This window comes from Panthera pardus, unplaced genomic scaffold, assembly GCF_024362965.1.
Source record: "Panthera pardus isolate Hobbes unplaced genomic scaffold, ASM2436296v1 HiC_scaffold_8, whole genome shotgun sequence".
NCBI lineage: Eukaryota > Metazoa > Chordata > Mammalia > Carnivora > Felidae > Panthera > Panthera pardus.
The window spans coordinates 130,649,343-130,660,526 of record NW_026527013.1 but is presented as its reverse complement, the minus strand read 5'-3'; the positions used below and the strand labels follow the sequence as shown (position 1 = coordinate 130,660,526).

The following is an 11,184-nucleotide window of genomic DNA, read 5'->3' as shown; positions in this document are numbered from 1 at the left end:
TGTGCTAAAACAGAGCAGGTTCCAAATATTCCAAATATACAATTTGCTACTATAGTTTAGTAACGACCACAAACCTATGAAGTTTCTTCAAAATTAATCAGCAGAACAGTGAAGGAATTTTTTTTTTCATGAGAAAGGAAGCCAACTAAGCTTATATAATTTATATATAACAATACATTCTGTTTGTTCCCAAATCGAACAGAAGTTCTTCTAAAGTAGATGGTTTGTACACAGTAAGAGCTCAATAAACATTAGTTGAATACATTAGTCTCTCTCTTTTGACCCCCACCCTACCATTACACATATAACTACTGCTAGCAAATACCAGAACGCAACTAGCTCTGAAATCCACCCACCCCCCTGTCCCTGGGGAAATAAGAGTCAAAGTTTAATCACCTGAGCAAATTTTCTTTTATTGAAAAGAGTTAACACCTGGTTCCCTTGAAAACACATACTTCAATGAAACCATGAGGCTGTCACAGGAATTCATAAAGATGCACGAGGCACCATGAACCTCACTGGCACAGGGAACTTGTTCTGGTGATGAAAGCTCCTTTTGTAAGAGAAGTTGTACGTACAGAGCCAAATTCTCTGGCTTACTATTGGTTCTCCTCCATAACGGCCACCCTTAACCCCAATAAAGCAGAAGGACACAGCATACAACGAGCCCTTTTTCTGGTTGCTATCCCCAAACCCCTTTGCCTTGGAGTCGCTCCCAACCCTACAGCATTAACTTGGCCCCAGGGTTGGGATCACTAACCAGATGGTCTGTTGCCGGCAGAAATGCGCATGCTCAGTTCATAAGCCCGTGCACACCCAATAAAGCGCGGAGCTCAGGTGCTGGCGGCTGCTTTTAGAAGCTCATTTCTTTAGTTTTGTTCCGCGTCCAGTTGATTGAGTCGCTTTACAATCATGCTGTTGATTTTCTTAAGATCGTCTATGTCCTTTCCCTCAGCTGTTAGTCTTCTCGACACATCATCCATCTTGTTTCCAGTTTGAACTTCAAAACAGAAAACAGACTGTGTTACATTGATAGCCAGTGTGTTCCGTCGGGACCCGCTAGTGCCTTGTGTTGGTGCTTAGCCAAGTGCTGAAAGGCCCCCTTGGCAAGTCCCCTGCTCCAATAACCCACGCAGCCCACAAGCCCGGGAGAGAAATCGCCGAAGACTAAAGCTGTCTACCAAAGTGCATTACTTTTACAATTTATTGGGCCCAGCCTCGACTACCTTTGGCAGCTCCACACAGATTTTGGCTGAGAAACTTCACTGTGAGCCACCAAAGGAAACCACCAGCTAGTCTCATTGGGAGCATATCAGAGAAGTGATTGTTACATCGTCTTCTTAGAGCGCTCTTCTCCAGAGGTTTTTGGCTCCTCGTTGGGAAATGAGGTTTTCTGGGTTTCAGCCTATTTTGACATAGCTCTGCTGGTTCTGAATTACCAGTCCATAAATGAACATGTAGTAATTCCCCTCGGACCATCCTAAGAACAGAGACTGTATTTTCAAAATAAACAGAACTCTTGGCAATAAAATAAGCTATGGAGGTTACTCCATACTCATCAGAGGTTAAAATTTCCAGGAAATGCAGCAAAAAAATCCATACTTAATATTTGAGCTTCTTATTATTTCCATTTTAAGCAAGTTTTTTTTCCCCAACTAATGTTGCTGGTAGCATGCCACGAGGCTTAGTGGATAAACTAATGTGGGAAAGTAAACTAGATAGAAGAGCTTCCCCTTCCAGGCTTGGGACAAATGGTTGCCCAGAAGCTGCTTCTTCCCCATGTCTGCAAAACTATGCTGGATGAATTATGGTCTAAGACATGAAGGAAGGATCTTAATTGAGATTAACTACAGAGCCAGGCAGAAAAATCACTTGCTTCTGGGGAAAAATGTGAAACTGAAGTAAATTCATAACACATAATATCCTTTCCCCTCTTGGGAACCTCCTAGTGGAACATAAGTCAAACAGAGAAGGAAGCAGCAGCCGGGCTGGCTTGAGTGTGTTCCACGATACACTGATTCCAAATTAAATTCCAAAAAAGAAAAAGAGTTCCATGTGCAAAAATGTTAGAGAAAAATTTTGCACTGATCTGCCTCTTGGAAACTCACAAGAAGTAAAAAAAAAAACAATTTGAGCATTATCTAACTCAGCAATTATCAACCTCCTTTGACCATAGAATCCTTCTTCCCTCAGGCAACAACAACATCCCAGGAACCTAGTATTCTCTGGAATAGACTGCTTGGCCACTAGAATTTGTTACCAGAGGCATGTATAGTAATCTACTCTTGTAGCCCATTATTCCTTTTTAGGACAGAGATTATGACAAAAACATAAGGTCCAATGGTTTAATAAGAATGTAATCAAGTATAAAATAAGTCTTTTCCCTCTTACATAAAAATACCAGTTATAAAGAATACAGGTTCTTTCACGTCAGTGAAAAGACTACAAATTTGCACTAAATCCCACTGAGAGCAAAATGGTTTCTTTGTTAAAGATGAGCACAGGCCAAGTTCATTTCCAGAGGCCTGTGCCAACTCCACTCTGAGGCTGAGTTAAGGTTTGTCTGAAAACCACAGGAAGTCCTTGTTTTATTTCTTCAACATAGGCAATGGAGGGCAGGGAAGCTTTGGAGCCAGACAGGTCAGGGTTTGAATCTTGGTTCTGCCTCTGATTAGCAGGGTACACATGGAGAGGTACATTTCTAGGTCTTAGTCTCACGTCAGTAAAATAGAAATACTAAATACTATCTTAAGAGGTAAAGATGTAAGATAATGAATTTATGTATCTGGCACAGAGCAATAGCCCAAAGAAAGACATTCTTCTTGGGGTGCCTGGGTGGCTCAGTCGGTTGAGTGGCCGACTTCGGCTCAGGTCATGATCTCACGGTCCGTGAGTTCGAGCCCCGCGTCGGGCTCTGTGCTGACAGCTCAGAGCCTGGAGCCTGTTTCGGATTCTGTGTCGCCCTCTCTCTGACCCTCCCCTGTTCATGCTCTGTCTCTCCCTGTCTCAAAAATAAATACGTTAAAAAATAAAAATTAAAAAAAAAGACATTCTTCTTTGTTCATATCTTCTTTTTCTTTCTTCGTATGACTTTGCTCTCAACGTAAAACACCAGCAGCAAATATAACATAAATCACATTTATACAAGAGGGGTATAATGACAGTAATAAAGTGCATGCTCTTTGAAGTCAGGCAGGAGTGTCTTTGGGCCCTGATTCGGCACTTATTAGTTGTGGACCTCAGGCACGGTGATTAACCGAAGCCTCAGTGTCAGCACCGGTAAAACCAGAATAATAGTAGATCATACGACCTAGAGTTGTTACGAGGTTGTGAGCAAACAGACATCAAGTGTTACTTAGCACAGTGCCTGGGAAAATGAGTGCTCGATATATAGCACTTCTTATCATCATTACCTTTAACCTCATTACCCGTCGCTCCACAGAAGAGAGAAGTTCCTTTGGGTGGCTCTCCTGCTGATAGGGATATCTAAAATTTCCTGCTAGTTTAACTCGGTTATTACCCCAGATGGGTGTGGCAGAATGATATTTGGAGCATTAATTTTTGTTGGTATAACATTTCAGAAGTCAGAGTAATGCATGGGCTTTTTCTGGCCCTGAAGATTCAGGAACAACCCACATCCAATGGACAGTCAGAGACAAGGGCACCATTATTGTAAGGATAGTTCCCACTGAAGCTTTTAAGTTGGAGAGGGCATGGACTGGGCCAGAGAGAAGCAGTTAAATATCCCACCTCCCCACCTGCCCCAACCCCAGGCTAGATAAAAAGCCAGAAGGAGAAGGGAGTTTGGGGAAGAGAAGGGGTCTGAGGCTGTAAAAGAGCCACACCCCCTGCCCACCTGTCTCCCCCCATCATCACCACCACTACCTCCTTTAATCCTGAATGAATTTAAATTAAAGGCCTTCCGGGGCGCCTGGGTGGCTCAGTCGGTTGAGCGTCCGACTTCGGCTCAGGTCACGATCTTGCGGTCCGTGAGTTCGAGCCCCGCATCAGGCTCTGGGCTGATGGCCCAGAGCCTGGAGCCTGCTTCCGATTCTGTGTCTCCCTCTCTCTCTGCCCCTCCCCTGTTCATGCTCTGTCTCTCTCTGTCTCAAAAATAAATAAATGTTAAAAAAAAATTTAAAAAAAAAAAAAATAAATAAATAAATTAAAGGCCTTCCAAAGACATGGGCTCCACTTCTCACTGAAGATTTTTGAAGGCTACAGGGCCTGCAAAGCAGGAAAGGGCAGAAGAAATAAATGATGGTCCTCAGGACCCAGGGGAAAAGGCGTGGTTCAGGGCAGCAGGAAGCTGAAATAAATCCAGATAATGGCCCACAGAGGTTAGCTGAGAGAGAGAACTGATGGGTTTGAGGGGAGAGGGCAACCCACAGAAGGAAAGGACAGCACCCTGCCCCTGCCAAGGCAGAGAGGAGAGTGGCCCTGAGGTCTGGGGGGTCTCGCCATGTGGGACAGCCCAGCCACCACTCAATGGCAGAGGTCAGGCCCAGGCTGAGAGCAGGGAGGGCAGGTCGTCATACAGCCCGGGGGAGTGTCAAACAGGAAAGAAGTGGCCTCATCACCTCCCCAACACAGCCTCTGGGACCTTGCACAAGCCCTCAGTGCTTCCAATAGACTTCTGGGAAGTGAGAAAACCTGGGAAGGAGTTCGAAACCTGAATGTGACTCTATGGTAGAGACCTGAATTAATGGAGCAATTACGTACTGGATTAAGAAAAACTAGAATCAACATTTGACAGCCAGGGACTCCCAAGTAAGAAAGGAAAGTTATAGAGACACCTGGGTGGCAGTTCAGGATCTGACCCTTGATTTTGGCCTAGGTGGTGATCTCACGTCAGGCTCTGCTTTGTCAGCCTGGGATCCTATCTCTCCCTCGCTCTCTGCCCCTCCCCCACTAATGTGCTTGTGTTTGCTCGCTCTCTCACGCTCACTCTCTAAAAATAAATAAATAAACTTTAAAAAAAAAGAAAAGAAAGTTATAGAAATATTTAATGTCCTTGTTCGTGAACTTGTGGCACTGTGGTCTTACGTCCCCAGAATCACAGGGTCAGGCACTTGCCGTCTGTCTTTCCAGTGTAGCAGCAATTGCCAAAAAGCATGGACTCCTCACAGGAGCAAAGTTAAACAACCAGCAACACAGTAAGAGCATTTAAGAAACAAGAACGTGTCAGTGGTACTTACCTATTAGAAAGATCACGAAGGAAACCAGTGCCAGACTGACAATCAGCACAATTATCAGCCCCATAAAAAATAGACTGTGACTTCCGTTTCCTGAGTTAGTGCCAACGTCTGGGATTTTCTCCTGGAGAGCTAACATGAAACAAACAAAAATACCTATGACAAAAACTCCTCAGGATCCACCTTGCCAGCAGAACTGAACAGTCCCCCACTGTTAAAGACCCGAGTAAGGGATACACCCGTTTTTCCCTGTGATCACCCTGGAAAGTGACTTATGTCATAGGAATGTCTTTGGACTTATGTCTTTGGTGCTGTTTGTGAATTTTTTACCTTCTTCATCCTTGGTAGTCAAAAAAATAAGCAGGGTTTAGCACTCTCCTTGGAAAGTTCTTTGAAGATGGTGTTAATACTGAAGAGGCAGGACGTGGGTTTTCTTTGGATGGGTAGGAGAGGATATGTGTGTTAAGCTTTCAGAGTGATGGAGACTGTATTGCCCTCTTCTCTGAAGTGACAGGGGAGTAAAATACAGCTGGCTGGGACACCTATGCTGAGTGGAAGGCTGAATGCTCTAGGGTATCTCCCAGAAATGCCTTTCACCATAGGAGTAAGTTAAGCTGACATCCATTTAAATAGAAAAATGGCCCGGATGTATCTGGGTTTCTCAGAGCTGTCTTTGGGATGAACCTGCTTGGCAAACAAGGTTCTTTTAAATGTTGTGCAGTTACACTGAGACTGCAAGTATGCTTATAAAGCAGCTAAAGCATGAAGTGTCTGCATTTGGCCATCATTTTGTAAGGCCTGTTTGCCTAGGAACACCCAAATTAAATTAAATAAGCACTGTAGGAACTTGGGGTCATGGAGACCATTAACTTCCTTTCTGTATTCTCTCCTACTTTGCATCGGTCCCACACACTGTGCTACTTGATAATAGCTAGGTGGGTGGCTTAGGTCCTGGGCCGTGTAAATACATCATGCGTCACCCCGCAACAACTTTTGCTTCCTAATCAAAGCAATGGCATAAGCTGGTACCCAAACACCTATTCCTGCGGAGACTTGACTGCAGTAGAAGCAGATGAAAGTCTGAACCTATTAAAATGAAGAAAAAAGCAAGACCTCAATTAGGATTTAGAAGGGGAATAATAGATATAAATTTGGAATTACCTGAGTTTAGAATGGGAATGGAACAAACGACTAGTAGAAAATTAAGGCCTGTGTTTGAAAGTCAGAGTTTAAACTGGAAAAATGGGGCTCAGAATGATCTGAGAAAGCTCGTTCACAATATTTAGGGAACAAAGTACACATTTAGTATTTAGAGGATTTTTGTTTTGCCTTTCTCCTCCTTTTTTAACCCTTTAATTGGGACCATTTGTGATTTTTAAGTAGAAAATGAAGTTGACTTCATGCCCCCCCAAAATTTAATGACTTCTTGAAATCTGGATGAATGTGTGGAGCATTTTCTCAGCAATGCACTACAAAGTAAGACTTCTCCTGGAAAGTGGGCACCACCGTGACCTGGCCGTGGTCTCTGGAAGGCACGACAGCAGCCAAGGGGGATGAGCAAACCTCTTGGAAGACCAGCACTGCAGTTTCCCTGCCCTTCCCAGGGAGAAACACTCCACAGAAACTTCTCAGAACTCTTGAAGACATATTCCAAATCTTGCTTAGGACCCAAGAAAGCCCATAAGCCTGTCAAATATTAAGAGAACTAACACAAAAGTTGACTAATAATAAAAAGCATTTCCAGCACTGAGCTGTTCCTAATGCCCACCCTGCCACCCACCACACCCACAGGTCCAGATTAGCCTTTACTATTTTTAGGGGGCCTAGAAGCCAGGAAGAGCCAGCAAGCCTGGGAGGCACACATACGGAGCAGATGCTGTGAGCCAGCAGGACAGAGGGTCAGTCTGTTTAAGTCATTTATGGAATCCACAATATAAAGCTTTCGATCTTCAGGCATGCCTCGAGAGCTGGTGTCCTGGGAATGATTCATAGTTCCTGGAAGAAAACACTGACACTAAACAGAAGGCCGGCTCTGGGAGCCCCACTGCACAAGAATCAGAGGCCACAGGAAGCTGGACAGGCACGGAAAGAACCACCCACATGCATTATTTCCAGCTGAAGGTCTAGAAAAGCTGCGCTTGTCCAGAAGAAAATATTTCCCTTTGGGGACAACGTTGTACCTATTCTTTTTGCTTGGCTTGCCAGGAAGCTCAGACTCAATTGTGACACCCAATGTGAGCCCTTTATACCCTGCTTATCTGAATATCCTCTTTCCTTCTCCTCAGATTTCTTAATTCTCGCTATTTTCCCTGAGCCTGCTTTTTAATTTTGTAATTTATTTTATTTCATTAATTTTTTTAAGTTTTTATTTATTCATTTTGAGGGAGAGAGAGAGAGAGAGCACATGAGCATGAGTTGGAGAGGGGCAGAGAATGGAGAGAGAGAATCCTAAGAAAGCTCTGTGCGGACAGGGTGGAGCCCGATTCGGGGCTCAAACTCATGAGGAGTGAAACCATGAAATCGTGACTCCGGCTGAAGTAGGTTGCTTAACTGATTGAGCTGCCCAAGCTCACTGAGGTGCCGCAAGAAAACTATTTTAAAATAAATTACAAAATTAGGGGCACCTGGGTGGCTCAGTCAGTTAAACATCCGACTTCAGCTCAGGTCATGATCTCACAGTTCATGGGTTCCAGCCTCGTGTCGAGCTCTGTGTTGACAGCTCAGAGCCTGGAGCCTGCTTCAGATTCTGTGTCTCCCTCTCTCTCTGCCCCTCCCCCACTTGTTCTCTGTCTCTGTCTCTCTCTCTTTCAAAAAATGAATAAAAATTGAAAAAATAAAATAGTTTTCTTTTATCACATTGTTTATATTCTGGTGAGATGCCTCAAATCCTTTGGACAAGAAAACTATGTATAAACATACGGAAAGGTAAAACTAAGCTAGTCGGCCTGTGGCCCAAAGACAGATTGTGAGAGGGCAAGAGAATATTACCGCAAACCATCCTAATTGCATGAGGCTTTAAAACATAACTGCGATTTTTACATTCTCGCTCGATATGGTATATATGAGTCTCCACCTTACATGTATTCTTTAGCCATTAGATGCTGGCAGGGAGTCCTCAAGACAAAAATCTTCGCAGGCTAGGGTGCTATAAAGAGGAACCGCGCAGCGGATCGGAGGCTAAACTCCGGGACGTCTGAGGGCTCTTTCCTCCGAATTTCCTTAGATTGAGGCCACTTCCATAGTAAAGAATTTTAAAACTGAGGTTGACATTTAAGGTAATATTTTCTGATGACAGCACTTCCAGCAAACCTGAAAAGCCCGAATGGGTTTATTTATAAAGTCTGTTTTATTAGGTCTCTTCTAGCACAACAGAGAATGTGTGCCCTTTTAATTACATGAAATAAAGGGCTCTAGGAAGACAAATTCAAATTACCATCAAAACTGTCTCTTTCATGGTGGTCTCTCTTCATAAAATGAGTCCAATGGTGACATAGGGACTTTTTGATGTGAAAGGGACTGTAGACACGCTCTAGTCTGGCCCCCTCCTTCCCACAGAGGAGGAAATGGATGCTCAGCTGGTGAATGCCCAACACCACACATTTACTTAGAGGCAGAGCTAGCCGGAAGCAGACCTCTTGCTTCAGAGTTCACTGTGTCTTCCCTTTCCTCTCCACATCCCTCCCTCACCCTCTTCTCCTTTTATTTTTTAATGCTTATTCATTTTTGAGAGACAGAGCCTGAGTGGGGGAGAGGCAGAGAGAGAGGGAGACACAGAATCCAAAGCAGGCTCCAGGCTTCAAGCTGTCAGCACAGAGCCTGACGCAGGGCTCGAACTCATGGACCGCGAGATCATGACCTGAGCTGAGGTCAGACACTTAACCAACTGAGCCACGCAGGTGCCTCCCTAACCCTCTTTCAAGACTTGGCTCAAACCTCATCTCTCGAAGAATCAACCTGCCTTTCCTTTGTGCTTTTGCTGGATGTGGTACCTTCTTCCATCAGAACACACATTCTATTTTACAACATTTACTGCTTACATCTTTGACTTTCCTGGTTGACTGAGAACTCCTCAGGGTGGGCACCAATCCTATTCTTCAAATACTCAGTGTCAAATGTATAAGCCATGACTTACGTTAAGTTGGAACAGCTAAAATATTTTATTTACGATTTGAAGCTCACCATTTACAAAAGAATTTGAGGCAGTTAATAATAAATGCAATGACAGAAAGAAACTGAGGATAAAAATCCTCATGTGATATCTATCTGGACTCTGGTAAAGTCAATAAACTTTGTGCCTTCATTTATATGAAGCAACACACTGTTTACTTACTGTTAACATTAAAAATCTTTCCTTTAATAGCAGTTGCAAAATGAAGAAAGATAGAGTTAGGAGAAAACAAATTCAGAAAAAAAAAGTTGCGAACACCTACAGATCTGAAAAAGGATCAGCCATTTACTAAACAGGGTAAACTGGGGACGCCTGGGTGGCTCAGTCGGTTAAGCTGCCGGCTCAGGTCATGATCTCGCGGTCTGTGAGTTCGAGCTCCACGTCGGGCTCTGTGCTGACGGCTCGGAGCCTGGAGCCTGTAGCCTGTTTCAGATTCTGTGTCTCCCTCTCTCTGACCCTCCCCCGTTCATGCTCTGTCTCTCTCTCTGTCTCAAAAATAAATAAACGTTAAAAAAAAAATTTTAAATAAACAGGGTAAACTGCATCCTGAAACATTAAAAACCAGGAATTCCCCAGTCATACCTAAAACCCACTAGTACTTGTAAAAAAATATGCTCCTGAAACCCTAAGAAAAACATGGACTAATTAAACTTTTTATCAGTCAAAGCTAATAACTAAACAAGGTGTTCCAGGTATCCTGAAATTTTAATTAACAAAAATATGTAATTCTCAGAGTATTTTAGATTAGATATTACTGAAGCATTGATATTGATATTACTGAATTCCAAATATACTTCATGGAATAGTCCTAAGGGAATGACATGAAGTGATCGTTTTTTAAAAAGCAGCATCAGCATATAAAATAAAGGAGTCTTAGAGATCAATCAAGTCTTATCCTTTCACAGATAAAATCATAAGCAATGACTGATGCATGGTCACAGATTCTACTCTTCAAAGAAATTCTACTCTACAAAGAAATGCTTTGTATTTTATCATCTCTTATACTTTATTATCCTGAGTACTAATATTTGATGAGCAATAAAGGTTTGTATGTCACATCATAGAATCATCATTCCAGCCATGGCTTCTATTTTAGGCGTGGTGACTGGCACGTGGTTCATTTTTGGATCTCTGACTCAACGTCCTTAAGCCTTAGCTTCCCCTTTAGGAATGGAATTGCTATTGCTCAAATCTCATACCGGAGCTTAATCAACGGTTACAAAGTGGAGGAACAACTAGAAAATCGTAGCCACAAAAACTAACCTAGGAGCAGTGCAGCTAATTAAATCTCCAAATGATCAGCCTTGCTACTCACTGAAAAAGGTGATTCAGTGCAACAACAAATCCAAAATCACTGAGGCAACAACTTAGAGTAAGCTATGACGTGCCCTGAAAGTAAATTTCTTCCTCAGGGTAAAGTCATAATATAAATAGATGCCATTTTCATGTACTTTTAAATGAACTACAACATGCAAATGAAAAATAACTAGCAAAGAAAATGGGATTGGGTGTCTGTGGTTCATGGCCACCAAGAGCCTATAAATGGCTCTGTGAGTAAATGGATCCAGGATCACATGCCCCGAAGCCAGGACCCACTGTTGTTGACACCAGTTGCTGCTATCTCTGGCATCTCCATATAAGGGCACCTGGGAACAAGCAGCAGGGCTGGAGAAGCCAAAGTGTTACTAAATTCTGCATCACAGTAGCTCAACCCTCCTCCCTAACTCTGGTGTGCAAATTTGCTCACTATTCTGAGATTGACCAAAGCAGTATCCTTTTAACGGAGCCTTTTCTAATCCCTTGCACTGAAACATGTAAGTA

General features: G+C 43.2%; 1 protein-coding gene and 1 long non-coding RNA gene across 2 annotated transcripts in view; one reads left to right on the top strand and one right to left on the bottom strand.

Annotated features, from left to right (window-relative positions):
- Window positions 1-387: 387 nt before the first annotated feature.
- The window catches only part of LSMEM1 (leucine rich single-pass membrane protein 1), a 14,498-nt gene continuing 3,701 nt past the window's right edge, over window positions 388-11,184 (bottom strand). Inside the window, exons 2-4 of the mRNA XM_019418081.2 lie at window positions 7,062-7,190; window positions 5,199-5,327; window positions 388-1,000 (exon numbers count right to left, since the gene is read on the bottom strand). Coding sequence (XP_019273626.1) covers window positions 870-1,000; window positions 5,199-5,327; window positions 7,062-7,185 — 384 coding nt within the window. The 5' untranslated portion in view covers window positions 7,186-7,190 and the 3' untranslated portion in view covers window positions 388-869. The remainder of the gene's footprint in view (window positions 1,001-5,198; window positions 5,328-7,061; window positions 7,191-11,184) is intronic.
- Window positions 11,082-11,184, top strand: part of LOC128775497 (uncharacterized) — a 4,958-nt gene continuing 4,855 nt past the window's right edge. Inside the window, exon 1 of the long non-coding RNA XR_008420200.1 lies at window positions 11,082-11,177. This is a non-coding gene — a long non-coding RNA (uncharacterized LOC128775497). The remainder of the gene's footprint in view (window positions 11,178-11,184) is intronic.